Source organism: Pristiophorus japonicus, chromosome 14 (assembly GCF_044704955.1).
Source record: "Pristiophorus japonicus isolate sPriJap1 chromosome 14, sPriJap1.hap1, whole genome shotgun sequence".
In the NCBI taxonomy this organism is placed as follows: Eukaryota; Metazoa; Chordata; class Chondrichthyes; family Pristiophoridae; genus Pristiophorus; species Pristiophorus japonicus.
In genome coordinates this window covers 43944362-43966378 of record NC_091990.1, presented here as the reverse complement: position 1 = coordinate 43966378, position 22017 = coordinate 43944362, and the positions used below count along the sequence as shown (strand labels likewise).

At 42.1% G+C, this 22017-nt stretch overlaps 1 protein-coding gene across 1 annotated transcript in view; it reads left to right on the top strand.

The window, feature by feature from the left end:
* Positions 1–2464: 2464 nt before the first annotated feature.
* The window catches only part of csmd2 (CUB and Sushi multiple domains 2), a 778395-nt gene continuing 758842 nt past the window's right edge, over positions 2465–22017 (top strand). Inside the window, exons 1-3 of the mRNA XM_070898713.1 lie at positions 2465–2477; positions 2806–2880; positions 12172–12259. Of these exons, the coding sequence (XP_070754814.1) occupies positions 2465–2477; positions 2806–2880; positions 12172–12259 (176 nt within the window). The remainder of the gene's footprint in view (positions 2478–2805; positions 2881–12171; positions 12260–22017) is intronic.

Here is a 22017-nt window from a genome sequence, read left to right as displayed (position 1 = left end):
TAGGGTACTCTTAAACCGACTGTTTTAAAATGATGGTATAGACAGGCTAAGTGAGTGGGCAAAAATTTGGCAGATGGAGTATAATGTGGGAAAATGTGAGGTTATCCATTTTGGCAGAAAAAATAGAAAAGAAAATTACTATTTAAATGGGGAAAAATTGCAAGGTGCTGCAGTACAGAGGAACCTGGGGGTCCTTGTGCATGAAACACAAAAAGTTGATATGCAGGTACAGCAAGTAATCAGGAAGGCAAATGGAATGCTGGCCTTTATTGCAAGGGGGATAGAGTATAAAAGCAGAGTTCCTGCTACAACTGTACAGGGTATTGGTGAGGCCACACCTAGAGTACTGCGTACAGTTTTGGTCTCCGTATTTAAGGAAGGATATACTTGCATTGGAGGCTGTTCAGAGAAGGTTCACTAGGTTGATTCCGGAGATGAGGGGATTGACTTATGAAGATAGGTTGAATAGGTTGGGCCTGTACTCATTGGAGTTCAGAAGGATGAGAGGTGATCTTATCGAAATATATAAGATAATGAAGGGTCTTAACAAGATGGATGCAGAGTAATATTTCCACTCATAGGGGAAACTAGAACTAGGTGACAGAGGGCTAGAACTTCCATTTTTTAGCTTATCGCCCAAAAATAGGCGTTATTTCCAGTGTGGGCTATAAAAAAGGGTTTTCAGATCGTCAGCTTCTCGTCCATTCTCAAAACACCTAGTTTACATTTTTAAAAATGGGCGTTACCGTGAGCAATATTACATTTTTTTGACCTTCTGCTGTAAAGTGTGGCCGTCCTTAGCAATGGCATGGCAACGCTCAATTCCCACAATTCAGGAGGTCAAGGGTCATCATGACATGCGCAGAAGAGGAGACAGAGAGAGAGGGAGCTCAGAGGCACTGAAAGGGTGTGTGGCTGTGTTGTGTGCTTGTCTGGTTGTTGTGGGAGGCACGACGGAGATTCACCATTAGCAAAAAGCCTACTAAGCACCAAGAACATAGTTGGCACCGAGTTTTTGTCCAACAAATAAGATATAACATGGAAACCAGTGCACCCACCGCATCTGCCTTCACCCTCCCCAATGAGGCACTGCCTGAGGAGCTCCTCGGTCAGGCGCCGTGGAGCGAGGAGGGGAAGGGATAGAGGTGGGGAGAAGAAAGAGAGGGGGGAAGGAAAGTGAGGTGCATGTGTGCAGGTGATGTTATATCTCCATCTGGGTGTATGCAATTTGTTGCAATGTATGGGGCTGGGGAACACACTCCTGCTTTGCCTTTGTATTCTGTGTTGCTGGACATGTTGACCATGTGATTTATGTCAATGGTGGAAAAAGTGGGATGTTGGCGGGGGTTGGGTGTTATTGGCTGTGTCACTTATGATTTCAGACCAATGTTGGTTTTAAACTTTTGTTATTAAACATAACCTTGTTGCGCATTGTCTCAGATAGCTGGACAGTTACACACTGGTGATTCCTTACCATGAAAGGGTTAAATACAACTTAACATCAATCAACGTAAACTTTAACTGGCACCAAGGTGATGGGCACCATTGATGTCTGAGCTGCACACACACAGCAGTGTGTCAGCGTTGTCACTCACATCAGCGCTCTTTCAGGCAAATCCTTCCGATATCAGCTCCTGACGTAAGAGTGGTATTTAACAAATGCCAACCACACCGCTGGCGTCCGTCCCGGTTAGTTCCACTTTTTGTGGGCGAGTTTTTGAGCAGGCGATATTCTGGGCGATATGTGTGCGAGGTGGTGAAATTGACGGTGGGTGATCTCCATGGCCGCTAGTTTGGGTAAACATGCTCTTTACGAAAAAAACAGTCGCCGGGCATTATTATTGAATCTCGGCGTTAAGTCCATGAGGAAAGTAACGCTGGCTGATAATATGGGCGTTGAAATCGCCCATTCTGCTGATTCCGCCCCAAAAAAGTGGGCAGGCGGTAATATTTTTTCTCGCCGTTAAGCACATGGAGAAAATAGCGGCGATAAGTCTCCTAAAAAGGCTCATCAGTTTCCATTTTGTGCCAAACTGGGCGCTAGTTGGGCATTATACATCATTTCAGCGATTAAATGGGCGTTAAGCAGGCAACAAAAGTGGTGGTTCTAGCCCATAGTCTCAGAAAAAGGGGCTGTCCATTTAAAACTGAGATGAGGAAGAATTTCTTCTCTGAGGGTTGTAAATCTGTGAAATTCTCTGCCCCAAAGAGCTGTGGAGGCTGGGTCATTGAATATATTTAAGGCGGAGATAGACAGTTTTTTGAGCAATAAGGGAATAAAGGGTTATGGGGAGCGGGCAGGGAAGTGGAGCTGAATCCATGATTAGATCAGCCGTGATCTTATTAAATGGCGGAGCAAGCTCAAGGCGTCAAATGGCCTACTCCTGCTCCTATTTCTTATGTTCTTATGTATAGCCTAAGACTATATATTTTGATGAGGCTAAAATCAATATAACTCACCAGCATGCAAATAACCAGTAAGTTTCCCCGTCTGTCTCTTATCCTTCATTGTTTCTTTCACTGATTTACTACAGCCAATCCTTGGCAACTTGTTACCTATCTAGCTGTCGTACTGCCCAAGCTTACCTCAATAGTGCATTGTATTACTTTATCAGGTTAGTTGTCTCTGTGTAAAGTCTCAGTAACAGTTTTGAGTGAGTGAATGGTGATGTTTTTTAATGCTGGTACTGATATAAATACCAAAAGGTTTAACATTCACAAAGTTGTATAGTCCTGTTCTGAAGTACATAGAGTATTTGCATACTTTGATTGCTAATAACTCATTCAAATGTTTCTTTCTTTCAGTTAAAAAGCTGATTGAGCTGAAGTCCCGAGGAGTAAAATTGCTTCCCAGCAAAGACAACCAGAAGCCCTCAGTTTGTAAGTTGCTCTTCATTCCATATTCCAGCTTGAACTTTGATCTGAAAGAAATCTAAATCTTGCTTCTTTAAAAAAAACTTCTTGTTTAGTTTTTCTACTTTTTCCTTTACTCTCCCCAGCCCTCTTTTGTGGGATTATTGTTTTCTGTCTGAAACAATGAACAGGATGACTCACCCACCAACTCTTGCCCCACTGGAATTACCTGGGCTCTGCTTGCTCTCTTTGATGAGCCCATCTAGATTGGAAGTTCAACATGCTGATGTGAACCAACATCCTGTCAATGAGCTGAGCCTAGAAAACACTAACTCTAGTATTGTACAAACCAAAACTGCGTGGAACTCATTCAAATTAGTGCCATCCAGGCCAGATTGGGAATGTATCACGTAGAAGCTTAATGTCATAGATTTCTCGTTCAGTAATTCTGATAAATAGATAAGGTATTTTCTAAATTCCATTTGCCCTCTTTTCCCTCTCTTTAAATTAAACTTTGAAATATTCAGTAACTTGACAAATGGCCCAAAATGTGCAAATATATTCTTCATAAACAAAGCAATGGTGATCAATTAATCAACAAATAGGGCAGAAGGTTCCGCTGAACCTTCAAACAATGGACATTTGTTCCATGAAATGTAATTACCACCAGCATAAACTGCAACCCTCGAGTCTTTTGTGGCTCAGTGTTTCCTCTGAATTATGTGATACTCATTCGCCTTGCAGACAACAGTGCCATCGTAATTCATTGGCTATCCTTCATATTAAGGTCACAAGTTAAATATGGATGGACCATATTACCTCATCCTTCCAGAAAGGCACTATAGTTTCCTCAATTCTATCATGGTTGCTATTTTTTTCATAGGGTTTTCACCACGACTACTTCACTAGGAAATCCATTTCATGTGTTGATCACTTTGTGTGAAGAAGAGCTTGCTGACCTCAGTCCCAATTTTGATATTTACTACTGTGAGCCTTTGATCTACTGTCATGGTTTAATTGGAAGTAATGTTCTGAATCTATCTATTTGTGCTGATTTTTGTATATAGTCATCCTTCAGTCACTTCCTTTATAGGCTTAAAAGTCCAAGCGTCTCCAGTTGTTCATTCTAACTCAAGCCGCTGACATTACAGGTCAGCCTCTTGGCCCCTCTCTGAACAGCTCTTCCTTGTGTCTTGGTGACCAGAACTGGATGCATTTCTCAAGCTGTGGTGTGATGTGAAGACTACACAGTTTGAGCACAACTCCCTCTGAATTATACTCTACTGTTTTGCATATATAGGTCAGCTTTTTAGGATGCTGCTCCAAAAGTGGTTGAAAATGTAAATGTATCTTTAGATGATTTAGACTTATATAGGAAGTGCAATCTTGACATTTGCTCACAACAGTAAAGTCAGGTGTTTGTCAAACAGTGAGGTGGACTATAAAAAAAAAATAATCATAAACAGGTTAGCATAATGGGCAGAAAGTGGCAGGTACAATTTAATGCGGATTAATGTGAGGTAATATATTTTTGGAAGTGAAACAAGGAATTGGAATATATACTTATTTAAAAGATGCTGGTATAAGTGCAGGAAGATAAAGCCATAAAAAAGGCCAAAACATTTAGAATTTTATAAAGACATGAGCAATAAATTTGTACAACATATCGATTTGGCCACAGTTAGTGTTCAGTGTACAGTTTTGAGCACCCCATTTTAGAAAATGCAATAAAGCTGTCGAGAGCATAGAGTGCAGATTCACAAGGGTGATACCAGTGATGGGAATCTATAATTTTAAAGAAAGACTTGGCTTTCTAGCTGTTGCTTCCACTGTCATCTTATTTCCTTCTGTATCAGTGGGCAGTGTTTTTCAGGTCATCTGCTGAATCGCTTCAAAAACTTTTTGACTTTTCCTGCTAATCATGTCAGCCTTAATCCTACCACTATCCGAATGTCCTTGGTTTCCCTCAGCAAATGCTTCTCTTTCCTGCAACTCTTTATCTGCTTGCATCTGTGTCCATCACCATCCCTAATGGCTTGCTCTTGAGATCCAATGAAAGCCCATCCATTTTCCTGACCTGTGGTGATTCATTTACAAAGTATAGTAGCATCCACTTGCCATTGATTGACCTCTCACGTTTGCCTGCCTGGATCCTTCTTTCTAAGACCATAGCCACTTCCTTGAGCTTTTTGATCAACATGTAATTTTTGTCTCTCTTTTCCCGATCTATTATTCCCGGTTCTATTATTCCCGGTTTTCTCATGCATAAACCTCTCATAGACTCCACCCCAATTGTGCCTCTATCAATTGCTGTCATTTCACCTTCTCATCTCTTGGGTTTCCCTCTCTCAATTTTTCTTCTCTCAAGTTCTCCCCTTTTAATTGCACATCTTTAAGGTTCTCACTTTCTAATTTCACTTCTCTAGGTTGCTTGGCGTTTAAATATTTCCTCACCCAGTGCTTACAATTGAAGTTATACGCTGTCCCTGGTACATCAAGCTGCATCAAGGGCTCTGGACAGTGAAACACTCCCATGCTGGACTGTCTTTAAAATTCTTACTTTCAAATACTGACAGATCCCGATAGAGTCTGTCATCCACTTTAAATCTGTTGTTGACTTCATTTTCCTCAGCATCCGTGTGCCTTGATGCTAGTTATTTTTGAATGTCAGGAGAGTGCTCCTCATAAGTGACCACACCAGTTGACTGGAAGTTTGACACTTCCAAGAGAACAAAATCACAACCTTTTGCGGCCATTCCTGTACTGCTTACATATGCTGACAGTCCAGCATGGGAGTGTTTCACTGTCCAGAGCCCTTGACGTAGCTTGATGTACCAGGGACAATGGATAACTTCAATTGTAAGCACTGGGTGAGGAAATATCAGTGTCCTCGTCCAGGCTAACATCCCCAGCATTGAAGCACTGACCACACTCGATCAGCTTCGCTGGGCAGGACACGTAGTCCGCATGCCAGACACAAGAGTCCCTGAGCAAATGCTCTATGCAGAGCTCCTTCACGGCAAACAAGCCAAAGGAGGGCAGCGGAAACATTACAAGGACACCCTCAAAGCCTCCCTGATAAAATGCGACATCACCACTGACACCTGGGAGTCCTTGGCCGAAGACTGCCCTTGGTGGAGAAAGTGCATCCGGGAGGGTGTGAAGAGGTCAAGCGCAGGCAGCGGAAGGAGCGTGCGGTAAACTCGTCCCGCACACCCCTTCCCTCAGCGAATATCTGTCCCACCTGTGATAGAGTCTGTGGCTCACGTATTGGATTGTTCAGCCACCAGAGAACTCACTTCAGGAGTGGAAGCAAGTCTTCCTCGATTCCAAGGGACTGCCTAGGATGATGATGACATATGCTCCAATTTCCCAAGAATGAGAAAGATATCATCTTAGGGTTCTGAACCCAATATTTGCTAAAATGTGAACACAAAATATTAATTATTTTTCACAGCTGGATTTTCACTGCTGTTTGCTCACAGATCTTGCCAAGTTATTGCATTTCATATGTCAGTTGTTAGCGATGTGCTAAAATTGAGTCACACAAATCGTGACGATTCACTGATAAAGTTGCCCTTTGTCCACTATAAATATACATGAGCTGGAGCGACATACGAATTTTGAATCAACATATGTCAAAACTCATTTTCATACCCTTCACCATTTATCTATCTGCAAGTCAACACTTGTTTGTCTGATTTGTCAGGTTCCAGTGTAAGTACGTCAGCATCAGTTATGTTTATCTACTGGTAAGATGTCATTTGAATATGATCTTTTTCCATGGTGTTGGGATGCCCTTATGATTTTTTTTTTCTACTTTTATCTTCAGTAGAAATTAGTTTACTTGTTGCCAAGACAACGTGTCAGTTTTTCTCTTCTTGGATTTGCAGTATTCCAACTTTACAGTGTTCCAAGTACTGTGCTAAAGTTCTGTTCGCATTGTCTAAACAGTTCATTACTAAACCTGTTCTCCGACAATGGCAGTTATAATTATTTTAAGGATGATTTAACCTGAATAGGACTGCGGCAACTCGTGGGTGTCAGACCATCAATGTTGATCACTTCGGTTGTACTGATATGCCTTCGCCTTGACTGCATTGTTGTTAAGGAGAAGTCAGCTGCAGTGTGATGGGATTAAGATCAAATTTACTTTTTTTAATCAACTGAGGCAAAAGTAGAGGCCATTACCGATGAAATTTTACCCATCGGCTTTTGACATTGTTGCTTGCTCTCACTGTTAAATTTTGCTGGGTGCCTTGCAGAGAATTCAGAAAATGGTTCACTCACATCTAGCTGTCTTCTAAATGGAACATTTTTATAACTTGCCTCGCAGCTATTCCGTGAACTGTTTCCTCTCCAGGGCCTGTAGATTTGTCTTTAGAGAGGGAACCTCATTCAAGACACCTTTCATGGAAGTATTTATGTCAAGGCCCTTTAAAAAAAGAAATGTTAATCATATTTTTTCTCACTGTTATCGTAACACTATGGCAAGATGCCCAGTTTAATGGCTATTAACTACTTAATTACCTTTCTCAAGATTTAGAACTAAATATTATTGTTTACAAAGTTTCAGCCTTGTTTCAGTGGTAACACTCTCGTCTCTGACTCAGAAGGTTGTGGCTTCAAGCTCTGCTCCAGTGACTTGAGCACATAATCTAGGCTGACATTTCAGTGCAGTGCTGAAGGAGTGCTGCACTGTCGGAAGTGCCGTCTTTTGGATGAAATGTTAAACCGAGACCTCGTATGTCCTTTCAGATGGATGTAAAAGATTGCAAGGCCCTATTTGAGTTTTTTAAAAAATCTTCACATCTCATCATGGCATTTTTTTTTCTAATTATTTTAAATCTGTGTCCTTTGGTTACCAACTCTCCTGCCAATGGAAACAGTTTCTGCCTATCTAATCTATTAAATCTCCTCTTAACCTTTTCTGCTCTCAGGACAACAATCCCAGAATCGCTAGACTCTACCGTTAACTGAAACCCCCCGGTACCATTTTATGAAATCTCCCCTGCGCCCTCTCCAAGATCTTGATGTCCTTGATAAAGTGCGGTGCCCAGAATTGGACACAATACTCTAGCTGAGGACTACCCAGTGATTTATAAAGGTTTAGCATAACATCTTAGCTTTTATACCCTATTTATAAATCAAAGGCTCCCATAACCTTTATTAACAGCGTTACCAGCTTATCCTGACGCCTTCAAAGATTTGTGCATGTGAACGCCCAGGTCTGTCTGTTCCTGCATCTCCATTAAAATTGTACCATTTAGTTTATACTGCCTCTCATTTTTCCTTTCAAAATGAATCACTTCACACTTCTCTGCATTAGATTTCATCTGCCACGTGTCTGCCCATGTCTATGCCCTCTTGAAGTCTTCTACTATCATCCTCACTGTTTACTACATTTCCAAGTTTTTTGAAATTTGCAGACATTGAAATGATGCCCCCTTTACCCAAGTCCCAGGTCATGAATATATATCCAAAAGAGCAGCGGTCCTAATACCGACCCCCGGGGGACAACACTGCACTTCCCCCCGATCTGTAAAACAATCCGTCTCCACTGCCCTCTGCTTTTTGTCTCTCAGCTAATTTTGTATCCATACTGTCACTGCCCCTTTAATCCCATGGCCGGTTTCAAATTTGCTAACTAGTCTATTATGTGCCACTTTATCAAATGCCTTTTGAAAGTTCATATACACAGCATCAATCAACAACAACAACTTGTATTTATATAGCACCTTTAACATAGTAAAACATCTCAAGGTGCTTCCCAGGAGGATTATGAGACAAAAACTTTGACACCGAGCCACATAAGGAGAAATTAGGGTAGGTCACCAAAAGTTTGGTCAAAGAGGTAGATTCTAAGGAGCATCTTGAAGGAGGAAAGAGAGATAGAGACGCGGAGAGGTTTAGACAGAGAATTCTGGAACTTAGGGCCTATGCAACAGAAGGCACGGCCACCAATGGTTGAGCGATTATCATCAGGGATGCTCAAGAGGACAGAATTAGAGGAGCTCAGAAATCTCGGGGTGGGGGGGCAGTTGTGGGGCTGAAGGAGATTACAGAGATAGGGAGGGGCGAGGCCATGGAGGGATTCATGGAGAGATTTGAAAACAAGGATGAGATTTTTGAACTTGAGGCACTGCTTAACCGGGAGCCAATGTAGGTCAGCGAGCACAGGGGTGATGGGTGAGCGGGACCTGGTGCAAGTTAGGACACGGGCAGCCGAGTTTTGGATCACCTCTAGTTTACATAGGGTAGAACGAGGGGGGAGCCAGCCAGGAGTGCGTCAGAATAGTCAAGACAACCCTCTTAATTATTACATCGAAGAACTCAAATCAAGTTAGTTAGACATGTTATCTGTCATTTAATAACCCATCTTCTACCAAGTGACAATTAAATTTGTCCCGGATTATGGGTAATAAAACACACTGAAAAACACTTAAAATAAACAGATTATCTGGTTATGTATCCCATTGCTGTTTGTGTGCAAATTGGTGGTGCATTTCCCTACATTGCAACAGTGACTACACTTCAAAGGTACTTCATTGGCTATAAAGTGCTTTAGGATGCCCTGAGGTCATGAAAGGTGCTATATCAATGTGAACCCTTTCCTTTCCTTTATTGGTACATCAATGTTGTAGAGGGAATGAAAACTTTAATCAGCATGCAACTATATTTTTACTTCACAAAATTTTCTGGTTATTAGTTGAACACTGGAAGTGGTGAAATCTGTATATCTTTGCTAAATTCGACGAATCTGCCAATCAGGATAGCTCTGGACTCACTTTATCTCCCAATCGTCCTGCAAGAAAACCAGGTGCAATTTATTTTAATAGTTCTTTATGTTTTTATGAGAAGAACAGTTCATCGCTGCAAACAGAACTCTCGTTTTCATTTACATTTTAAAAGCTTAAAAACTCGCTTGTTATTCTGGTGTCTTTCCACTCTGACATTGCTTTTTAAAAAGCTCCCATGGGCTCAATTTTCCTCTTTGCCAATTTTTGGCGCCCATGAGGATTAACGACAGATTTTTTGTGCCTGATTGTGCCGAAAAAAAAAGTTGCAACTTTCACCTAAGTTAAATTTCATTTTGGCGCTGCGGTACCCGAAGTTAAATCTGGGGGTGGAGCTTCAAGTCTGCGCGTCAAAAGCTGAGGTTGCCAGGGAAACGAGAGACACACTGAGGGAGGTTGCCAAGGTAACGAGAGACTCACTGAGGTCTGAAGCTCCCCCTGTGAGTTGAAGTTCCACGGCCAGGGCTTGCAGCGGCGAGGGGGACGCAGGCGGGGGGGGGGGGGGGGGGGTGGTCCTTTCGGTCCGGGGTTGCTTTGCGACCGGGAGCCGGGGGAACAACACCAAAACAAGTAATCTTTAATTTAAAGAGATGAAAAAGGAACGTACTTTAACATGATCATTATAAACTATCTTTATGAGCAAGACAAAACTGACCTGAGCGCCGATTTTCTTAAGTTAAGGTCAGGTTTTTCTGAACGGTACTTAAGGCCACTCTGCACCGTCCTTAAAAAAAAATCGGTGTCGGGGAAAATCGCTTAAATGACCAAAAAGGGGCCAAAAACGGCCCGGAATCCGGTTTTCAACCAGACTGTCGCCAAAAATCTGCCGTATAAAAAATCCGGTGTGGACAATCGCCGCCGGCGTACAAACTTTGAGGAAAGATGCAAATTCACAATTACTCAAAAAACAATCAGCGGATGCCAAAAAAACAGCACCCAATGGTGGCAAAAATAGAGCCTTATGTATATGTGAGAGTAGCCTCACTGTATTGGGAAGTTTGTTGCGAAAGCTCAATTACTGGACTGTTCCAGTCTACAATCCTGCAAAACATTGGCTTGCAGCAAAAACACAACAGCAGAATTGTCTTTTCCTCCTTTTAGTGAAATGGTAAAACATTATCGGGCCATGTACAATTAGTGACACCACTATTATCACTGTGTGAATGATCAAGTCACTGTGTGTGTGTGTTTATGTGTGTATATTTGCAAGCCACTTGAAAAAGAAAGAAAGACTTGGATTTATATAGCGCCTTTCACGACCACCGGACGTCTCCAAGTGCTTTACAGCCAATGAAGTACTTTTGGAGTGTAGTCACTGTTGTAATGTGGGAAATGCGGCAGTCAATTTGTGCACAAGCAAACAGCAATATGATAATGACCAGATAATCTGTTTTATTTTTTATTTTCTGTTAATGTCGATTGAGGGATAAATAATGACTCCTGGACACCTGGGAAACTCCCTGGCTCCTCTTCAAACTAGTGCCGTGGGATCTTTTGCATCCACCTGAGAGAGCAGACGGGACCTCGGTTTTAATGTCTCATCCGAAATACAGCACCTCCGACAGTGCAGTGCTCCCTCAGCACCTCACTGGAGTGTCAGCCTAGATTTTTTTCGTGCTCAAGTCCCTGAAGGGAGATTTGAACCCACAACCTTCTGACTCAGAGGCAAGAGTGCTATCCATTGAACCATAGCTGGCACTCATTTACCAGACAGTAATGCAGTCTTAAAAATGAGTATAGTTGCATTCTGATTGATACGGAAATGTTGACATACACATAATAAGCACAATACCAACCATTTTTGCATGGTGAAGTCAGTTCTTACATCGATCGCCCTTTAGTTCCATTTAATTATAGTCTTTTTCAAATAAGAAAAATATCTTTATTATTCATCTATTCAGATAATTCAAAGTGCATATATGGCTTCTTTGGTTCCATGACATCTGTGTAGTTGCTGAGATTTAGGGGTTTCATTTTCTTTGATGGTGTACTTGCTGGTGAGTGTGTGTAAGATTTAATCGTGTGGTATTTTAATATTAATGTCAGACTATTTACATGGATTAATGATGCTGTTAAAATAGTGCACAATGGAATATTACACTAACCACCAAACCAAATTGCTTTGGATCAACGACATGATCAACAAGTTTGAGTGCCCATGGAACGTCTGTTCTGATGTTACATAGGAAAACTTTACACTGATACTGTGGTTAATGAATTGCATATTTACCCATATTTCTTGCATGTGAGAGATTTGTGCAGTAGGTGAGATCAGATAATCTAATGAGAGATCGAAGAAATAAGAAAAGAAAAATGCATACTGATTAAATAACAAATTTGCCACAATTTGATTTACCAGTAGGACTTAATATGTTATTTTATTAGAGACAGGGCTTCCGTGCAATCTTGTAATATCCTGTTAATAAATTAACGATCATAGTTCAGAGGAATTTTAAGATGGATTACTGGCAAAATTGATGTTGGTAAAATGTTCACTCAGTTTTATCTCTTTTCTTCATAGTAACTCAAGCAGGAATGGCACAAGGATATAATATGTGTCCTGACCCTGGAGTTCCTGAATGGGGCAAAAGAATAGGTTTGGATTTCAGGTAAGAAGCTCCTTGATTGCGATCATGCATACATTTATCATTTGAAATATTTGATCTGTGCTATTACTTTGAACGCTTTTGATGCAGAACCTGTTCACTTAATTCAAGACGCAAAGACTGCAATAACTGGCAGATAAGTAAGGTGCCAAATATTTTAGGTTGAATATGTGAAAGTCTGATCCACATTACTTCCACAGCAATCTGCACTACATTTGATGAAAGAGCTTGGAGCACTACAGAATATAATGTTCCTGATGGTCTTTTTTCCATCTTTGAAGATGTGTTCAGACTCATAACTATTTCAGGAAAAATTTGCAGGACGAAATGCTTCAAAGTTAAAATTTAGTGGATATTAAAGAATATCATGATGTTCAATTTTCTTTGCATAAAGTGTATTAAAACAATACAAATTGTGTTGTGGTGTTAACACAAATTTTGTTCGAATATGATTTCCCATCATTAGCCAAGAGCATGAGGGAAAAATAAGAATGTGAGTGAACCTCAATCACTGTCATCAACTTTCTAGTGGCCAGCAGTAATCACTGGCAGGTTTATTGGCCTGTCCTTCTACAGTAAAAGCGGGGCATGGCAAAGGAAAACTTTAAGGGGAGAAATAACTATGAACGAGAAGGACGAAGATTATATTGGTCCAAAAGTTGCTGTAGAAGGCCAACGAATGCCACACGCTGTTCGTGTAATTTCAATGATATTGTTCACTGCAAGTTGCTGAGAGTGCGAGATGGAAATTGCATGGTGTCCTCTGCAGGGCATCTGGGAACTGAGTGAGCTGGGAAAGAAACTGTGTATCTCCTTAACCAATAAGTTTGAAGGATTCAGAAATTAACAACGCCAAGACTGAACAAGGAAGTGTAAATTAGAATAGTGAATTGAATGTCAAATCAGGTACGGAAAAAGAAATACAGAGAAGGAAAGAAAGACTGGATTAAGAGAGAGAGAGACAAAAAGAGACAAAGAAAAAGTAAAATACATTTTTAAATAATTTTTAAAAATCTCCATCAACAATTAAAACCTGAAAAACTGAGACTGCACACTTGTCATAGTTAATTTTCGTGCCAGAGATGTTCACTGGCAGTAATTAAACTAAATTGGACTTTATGTGTGAGCTTATTTTGTATCTACAGTGCAAGTAAAGAACTTTGCACTGCTCAATGCATTTGAATGGGGAGCTAATCATCAAGATGTCATTTTCGTGAAGCAACAGTGTAGCAGTGCAGAGCAGCAACTCCGGAGTTCTGCATTTAATCGCGCATCTGCCCTCACTTGAAGTTGCTGTGGCATTTGGACAAAAATAATGGCAAGCACCACGAGCATTATTTAGACAGCAATTTTTTGGGCCAGTACAATTCTTTTTTTATAAATTTGGTTTGAAAATTCTGACAAAATCCTCAGAATGGTGAACCATTCAAAGCATCCAGCTCTGGAAACAAAAAGCAGAGATTGTACTATAAAGCCCCTGCTGGCTGATCCTTTGTTAAAGATTTGTAACTTTAAGATGGATCGAAACACCGATATTTGTAAAATGGCTGCAGTTCAGTTGCAGCTTCTATTTTTAACCCTTTTACATTTAAGTGTTGCAACATATGAACAATATCAATTCCATGATTCTTCAGTGAAACATAGCTAGATGCTGAAGATTGCTGAGCAGAGCATGAGTGCTAACCCAGGGAATGGATGATAAACAAAAAGTTAACCACTTGGAATTAAGTAATGCTCACTATCTTTTAGCTAAAGAGCATCCTTTTGCCACAGTGCATATCGGCATGTGAAAGTGAGGAAGGGAGATACACATTCATAATTTGCAAGACTTCTTATAACAGGGATGTTCTGATTGTGGATTAGGTGGCTGAGTGAACAATCTTTTCAGCTCTGGTTTGAGTCCAACCAAAATGGGAATGAAAGCCTCCTGTCTCTTACCTGTAAGGTTCTTCAGTGAAATTTCTAAAGTGCTTGGACCCATAGCATGAATCTGCCTGTCATTTTGCCTTGATTAACCGTGGGCCCTGTTGGTGATATTAGGAGACAATTGCTCAATGTGTTAATGTTATATGACATTCCTGCCTGCTATTTCCTGCAGATAGTATTTGACTGATTTGGAATAGGCTAATATCTTTGTTAAAACAACAGATAGAAGAATGTGCCTGCGGCAATATTGCCTACGATTATGTCTGGGTTTAAATTCACTCAGAGCGCCCATACAACCGACTGATGTGGGAAGTGGAAATATTAAGCTGATTTAGTAGGGCATGCTCTTCAGAGGTTTCAGGATGATTGTTCTGACAGAGAAGGAAAAGCTTTACTCGGCATTTAAATTGTGCTGCACCTGACCTGGAGGGGTTTGTTACTGACACTGAGTTCTCAAAGTGATTAAAAGTTCATTCACAGGGACTTACCATCCTCACCTTGAGAAAGACAACAATTCATTAAAAAAAAATCAATGTAATGATAATAACTTGCTTTTATATAGCACTGTTAAGATTGAAAAACTGGACATTGAACCAAGGAAGGAGATATTGGGAGGCGAGACTAAAAGGAGTGAAAGAAGGAGAGGAAGGCGGAGAGGGAGGTGGGAAGATGGTGTGTTCAGAAAGTGACATGCAAACAGCTGAAGGCACGGCCGCCAATGGTGGAACAAAGAGAGGGGAAGATGCACAAGAGGCTAGAGTCAGAGGAACAGCAAATTTGGACAGGGAAGGATGTTGTAGGCCTGGAGGAGCTAACAGTGATAGGGAGGGGGGCGGCCACGAAGGGATTTAAACACAAGAATGAGAATGTAAGGGCTTATCTGCGATGTTATTGCTGCTTTGGGTCAAGATAGAGGATTAATATGTATGAAGTTGTATTAGTCAAGTAACAAAATAAAATTATAGATAACGAGAAATAATGGCCTGGAATTTACAGTCATGATAACAGCGAAATGGCAGGATTCACCGTCATTCCACCTTTGAAACTGACTGCAAGGTTAGGATTTAGCGCAATGCAGAAATCCTGAAGTTGCGGTCTGTCATTCACTGCTCCTCCACAGGCTGCGCTGTTCCCCTCTCATGTCCACATGAGTAGGCAGATGGGGCTTCATCTGAAAATCTCATCTGAAAAATGGTACCTCTGCAAAATGTCACCTGTGACAGGACAGCATTCCTTAAGTGCTGCACTGGTCAGCCTAAATTATGCATTCAAATGCTGTAGTGGGACTTGGCACACATAATCTTCTGACTCAGATGTGAGAGTGCTATAACGCACCCAACGCTGAGATTTCAAATATACTAAAATGGCCTCATTATTATATAGCTGCACTCACTGTTCTCACGGTAAATTGTTCAGTAATTCAGTACTTGTTTGCAGTGATGTGAGTCAATGTTGCGTATTGCACTGTTTTGCAGTCAGGCAAAGCAAAGCTCCTCACATGTGCACTTAAACATTTACACAAAGCTCTGCACAACTCGGCCCAAGTTTCCCCAGGAGCTGCTCCTTTTTTTTTTGGAGCAACTTGATTTTTCTGGACTATCTTTTTAGTTGCAATTCTGGCTATTTAATTTGCGCCAGTGTAAGTGAGTTAGTTAGGTTTTTTTTTAGTTCCGTTTTTTTTTCAAAAGGGTGCGTTCCCAGCCACTTACCCCTGTTTAAGGCGTTTGGCCAGCAAATAGTTGCTCCAAACTAACTTAGGCCAGCGTATGTTGCCACTTCAGTCCGCACAGAAAAACCTTACTTACAGTTAAGGAACTGGCGCAGGTAACTACATTTAAAGCACCAACAAGCACCAAACAAAGCACAAAAAGTAATAAGCAATTAATTAACAAATAAAATAGAAGGAACCCTGCACCTAAAGCACCAAGACCAAAGTAATAAGTAATCAATAAATAACAATTAAAAAAAATAGAAGGAACCCTGCACCTAAAGCACCAAAATCAATCAGTAAATAACAAATAAAAAATAGAAGTCCTACCTTAGGGAACGCAGCGGGCCGCCGATGAGGGAGCCCATTCGGCCAGGGCTAGGGACGGTGTGCTTCGGGCCCCTACCACACAGCCTGCAGCGCGCGTTTGCAGAAACGGCCTGCCAGGAACTACTGCACATGCGCGCAGACTCTAGCACGCATGTGCAGAGGTCCCAGTACTGTTTTCGGCGCGCTTGGAGGCGGACAAAAGCGGCGCACCACGCGTGAGGGCGCCAGAAAAACAGGTGAGGGAAATTCTAGCCCATAGTTTCAGAAAATTGGAATGACTTCCAGTTCAGTTCAGGAAACTGAAGTTTGGCTGTGCTCTCTGTATTATGCAACACATCAATTGAGAATATGCCGTTTAACTGGCCAATGAAAGATTGCTTTGATATTTGTAAATTACGAAAATGTGTATGAAGAAATAGACATGATTTCGATAACAGTGCACCATTGAAGGTTAAGTAGTTCTCTTCAAGCAGCTAGCAGGAGCACCATCAGTCTGCATCTTCAAATGAGGGGGCCATTCCTTTTTTTTAAGGGGTTTTCATCATCATCATCATAGGCAGTCCCTCGAAACGAGGATGACTTGCTTCCATGTCAAAGAGTTCATAGGTGTTTCAATGAAGGACCTAAAATTCCAGGTCCCGAACTAAATCTTGAAGGGTGGAAGATGCCTGTGCGATGATTTATTTAAGTCATAACCACAGTTTTAGGAATGGAAGATAACCTGATGCTCGACCTGTTTCCAAATAAGCTTCTGATGCCAATCCAATCTAATGCTGGTTTCTGTCGATACTTGCCGCTTGTTCTTACGATTAGGCTGATGACACCAATAATGTTTCCCTGTTATTTTTCTGGTGTCTAGTAACATGATTACTCTACCCAGTGGTCTGTTCAAGATATCTGCATTCATCACCATGGTCAGTCACATGTGTTTACTTGAAATAATCCAGAATCATTACTCGGCCCCAACCTTGAAAAACAAAAGTTGTGAATCTTTACAAGGAGTTTAGGAAATACAGTGAAAATTTCAGTGGCAGTTGGCTGAAGAAAGCAGTATTGGATTTGATTAAACTAAGGGGATGAGAGTTTGTGGTATGCTTCTTTTTAGCAATTTTTTTTAGTTTCTGCACACTAAATTCAGTATTATTGGTGCATTAACTCGTGTTTCAAAGCAAAATGTAAATAAGCTTAAAAACACTTTTTAGATTCAGTCACAGACTTTGTATGAATGAACATATTTTATTAGTAACAGTGAAAAGATAAACAGAACTGTCTACGTACTATTTATAATGATTCTTTCATAAATTGAATGGCGGTTGGTGGTGTACCTACAGAGTACGTCGCCGGCATCCAAACAGAATGCGCACTTACCCAATGGGGACCCTCCTTCGCGAGCTTTCTGGAAGATGCTACATAGTAAAGGGCAGCGTAGTGGTCCATGGATCCCAGGGCTGCACCATGTGCGGAGGGATACCTGGGAACACGTGGGCTGGTGCTCCAATCAGCATACAGATGCAACATGTATTAGGAGAATTGATCTTTGAAGCTTTCTCAGAGAAAGAATAAAAGGAAATAAAAACAGGAAAAGAATAAATTAATCTAAGGAAAAGAGAAGGCAGATTCCAGTAGTTTAACGGCACTCAGGACAATCAGGGTGAAATTCAGTTAAACTAACATCGGCTACATTCCCATTTCTTTTAAAGAAATACAAATTTAACAACATCCACCATTAAGTTACTAGATGATTCCATTTGTATGCCTGTCAATTGGTGCTAATATTCCACATTTTCTCCTGGTCCCGTCCCAAACGAGTACTCAGGTTCTACAACTTTATACATTCCTGGATGTCATCTAATTGGTAAAAAAAGCATTTTTTAAAATTCCGCTACAATGATAAAGCATCAGATGATTCTTTATTGAAGGGTAACCCCTTACACTGTGCAAACAGACCCAGAGCCTGCTTCCACCAGCCGTAACATTTTTGCATGTAATTGCTGGGTAGTTGGTGGGCAAATTGCCCAACTCTGTGCCAGCAATTAGGTTTTCAATGCCGACGCAGTGTCGGTGCAGATGATCTGTCAAGTCGGAACTTGACAGATCGCAAGTTTGGAATTTATGTGGAAATCTCAAACTTGCTGTCCATTTCAAAAGCGGTATGGAGGCGTACTTTCAGAGTTACGCCATCATACCCCTCCGCAAATTCTGTCCTGTAGTGTTTAATCTTCCCCTCTCTTTTCAATTGGCCAAGATATTCATTACAGAAAATGGCCTCTCAACATTCGTACTTGACACTGGCAAAGCCAAGAGGACACATTACAACCTGACACTTAAGATCATAGTTGATATTTTCCTTGCCGGATTTGAAAATTTCAAGATCTTTGAGTGCAGGGATGGGTTTGGCAAGATACTGAGCAAACTATATACATCAGTTCAGGCATTAAAATAATTACACGTAAGCTTTTTTGGGCTAATTTGGGCTCTGTAGTGCCCGTTTTCAGGCGCTATGCGGAAACATAATGCTCAAATGGTGTCCAAGATGCATGCACACACGTCCGACGGGAAATATTCCAGCTGCCAGTTTGGTAAAGGAGTTTGCGTGCGTGTACCTTATGACCGCCGGCATCATGCAGAGCAGGCAGATCAGAGACGACTCAGTGCACAATGCTGATTTGATGTGAGCCCTGCCATTTTTGAGCACCACACTCCAGCCTACGCCCTAACTTAACCTATACTTTGCTAAAGTTTGAATCATCTACAGGAAGTGGTCTGGCTGGAGCTGAATACTTTTCTGTTCACTTAAAAGCTTGTGCAGAAACAAGTTGCTTCCAGACATTGGTGGGCTGGTTGGGCTTCCTTTGGGCATTGAACATGACTGGGAGAATGAGCAGAGGTCACACAGAGCAGGACAAGCTGCTAGAAGAGGGAGGAGGAGGGGGAGAAGGGCTCTCAGCAGGAGGTCATATCCATTGAGAGTCTTGAGGGACCAATTCTCTCACCTCAACTTCAGCAAGGACCAATGCATGAGACATCTTCGCTTCACAAAAGATGTTGTGGCTGAAATCTGCCAACTGTTGCAACCTCAAAGCAGGGCAAGGTGACCATGACTCTTAACTTTCATGCGTCTGGCTCCGTTCAGGCTGCTGCTGGAGATATATGCAACATCTTGCGGTTTATAGTGCACTGCTGTACAAGGGTCATCACTGAGGCTCTCTATGAATGTACAGTGACACAGTTTAATCTCATTCCCTTCTAGAGACAAGCAGACAGAGTGTGCATGAGGGTTTGCATGGCTTCCCCAAGGTACAGGATGCCATTGACTGCATGCACATTACCTTGCGTGCACCTCATTTAAACCCGACCATTTTCAGGCACCGAAAGGAAGTGCACTCTCTCGATGTGCAGCTGGTTTGTGACCATAGGCAATGCACCATGCAGGTGAATGCCCGTTATCCTGGCAGCAGTCACGATTCCTTCATTCTGTGGCAGCTCTCTGTGCCACCTGTATTTGCCCCCAATACCAAATGTCAGAGGCTGGCAACTGGACGACAAGGGTTAGCTACTCATGACATGGCTCATGACTCCAGTCCGGAACCCACATATACGTGCACAGCAGGCCTACAATGAGAGCCATGCTGCCACAAGGAACATTATGGAACACACCATTGGCATCCACGAGGAATGCTTCTGCTGCTTGGGCCCCTCTGGAAGAGTCCTGTGGTACTCAGCTGAGCGGGTGCCAAGGTTTGTGGTAGTATGCTGCATATTGCACAAGCTCGCCATTATGAGGGAACAGCCCTTGCCAGCACCTATCAGTCGAGAAGCTGAGAACCATGAGGAAGTGGAGGAGAAGGAAATGCATCAAGAAGTGGAGAAACAGTTTGAGGAAGGGAGGCTACAACGTACACGGCCCCATTCTGCCTGGGCTCTACATGATCAACTAATTCATGAGCCACACCAATAACCTCAACCACATCTCCCCATTCACCAACATTCCCCTGCAAAACAGATACACCGCTTTGGATATTCTTGAGGGGGATGACTCATCAGGGGAGAGTAGCAGCAGCCAAGTACATGGCACTGTGGATGGCTCTGCTGCACAGGAGGGCAGGAAAAAGAGTGGGAGAGCTATAGTGGTAGGGGATTCTATTGTAAGGGGTAGATAGCCGCTTCTGCGGCCGCAACTGAGACTCCAGGATGGTATGTTGCCTCCCTGGTGCAAAGGTTAAGGATGTCTCGGAGCGGGTACAGGGCATTCTGAAAAGGGAGGGTGAACAGCCAGTTGTCGTGGTGCATATAGATACCAACAATATAGGTAAAAAATGGGATGACGTCCTACAAGACAAATTTAGGGAGCTAGGAGCTAAATTTAAAAAGTAGGATCTCAAAAGTAGTAATCGCAGAATTGCTACCAGTGCCACGTGCTAGTCAGAGTAGGAATCGCAGGATAGCTCAGATGAATATGTGGCTTGAGGAGTGGTGCAGAAGGGAGGGATTCAAATTCCTGGGACATTGGAACCGGTTCTGGGGGAGGTGGGACCAGTACAAACCGGACGGTCTGCAGGACCAGAACCAATGTCCTAGGGGGGCTGTTTGCTAGTGCTGTTGGGGAGGGGTTAAACTAATATGGCAGGGGGATGGGAACCTATGCAGGGAGACAGGGAAGTAGAATGGGGACAGAAGCAAAAGATAGAAAGAAGAAAAGTAAAAGTGGAGGTGAGAGAAACCTAAGGCAAAAAGGGCCACATTACAGCAAAATTCTAAGGGGGCAAAGTGTGTTAGAAGGAAAAGCCTGAAGGCTCTGTGCCTCAATGCGAGGAGTATTCGGAATAAGGTGGAAGAATTAACTGTGCAGATAGCAGTTAACGGGTATGATGTAATTGGCATCACGGAGACATGGCTCCAGGGTGACCAAGGCTGGGAACTCAACATCCAGGGGTATTCAACATTTAGGAAGGATGGACAGAAAGAAAAAAGAGGTGGGGTGGCATTGCTGGTTAAAAAGAAAATTAATGCAATAGTAAGGAAGGACATTAGATTGGATGATGTGGAATCGTTTTGTGTGGAGCTGTGGAATACCAAAGGGCAGAAAACGCTAGTGGGAGTTGTGTACAGACCACCAAACAGTAGTAGTGAGGTTGGGGACAGCATCAAACAAGAAATTAGGGATGCGTGCAATAAAGGTACAGTAGTTATCATGGGTGACTTTAATCTACATATTGATTGGGCTAACCATACTGGTAGCAATGTGGTGGAGGAGGATTTCCTGGAGTGTGTTAGGGATGGTTTTCTAGACCAATATGTCGAGGAACCAACTAAAGGGCTGGCCATCCTAGACTGGGTGATGTGTAATGAGAAAGGGCTAATTAGCAATTTTGTTGTGCAAGGCCCCTTGGGGAAGAGTGATCATAACATGGTAGAATTCTTTATTAAGATGGAGAGTGACACTGTTAATTCAGAGACTAGTGTCCTGAACTTAAGGAAAGGTAATTTCGATGGTCTGAGACGTGAATTGCCTAGAATAGACTGGTGAGTGATACTTAAAGGGTTGACGGTTGATAGCCAATGGCAAACATTTAAAGATCACATGGATGAACTTCAACAATTTTACATCCCTGTCTGGAGTAAAAATAAAACGGGGAAGGTGACTCAACCATGGGTAACAAGGGAAATTAAGGATCGTGTTAAATCCAAGGAAGAGGCATATAAATTGGCCAGAAAAAGCAGCAAACCTGAGGACTGAAATAATTTTGTAATACAGCAGAGGAGGACACAGGGTTTAATTAGGAGGGGGAAAATAGAG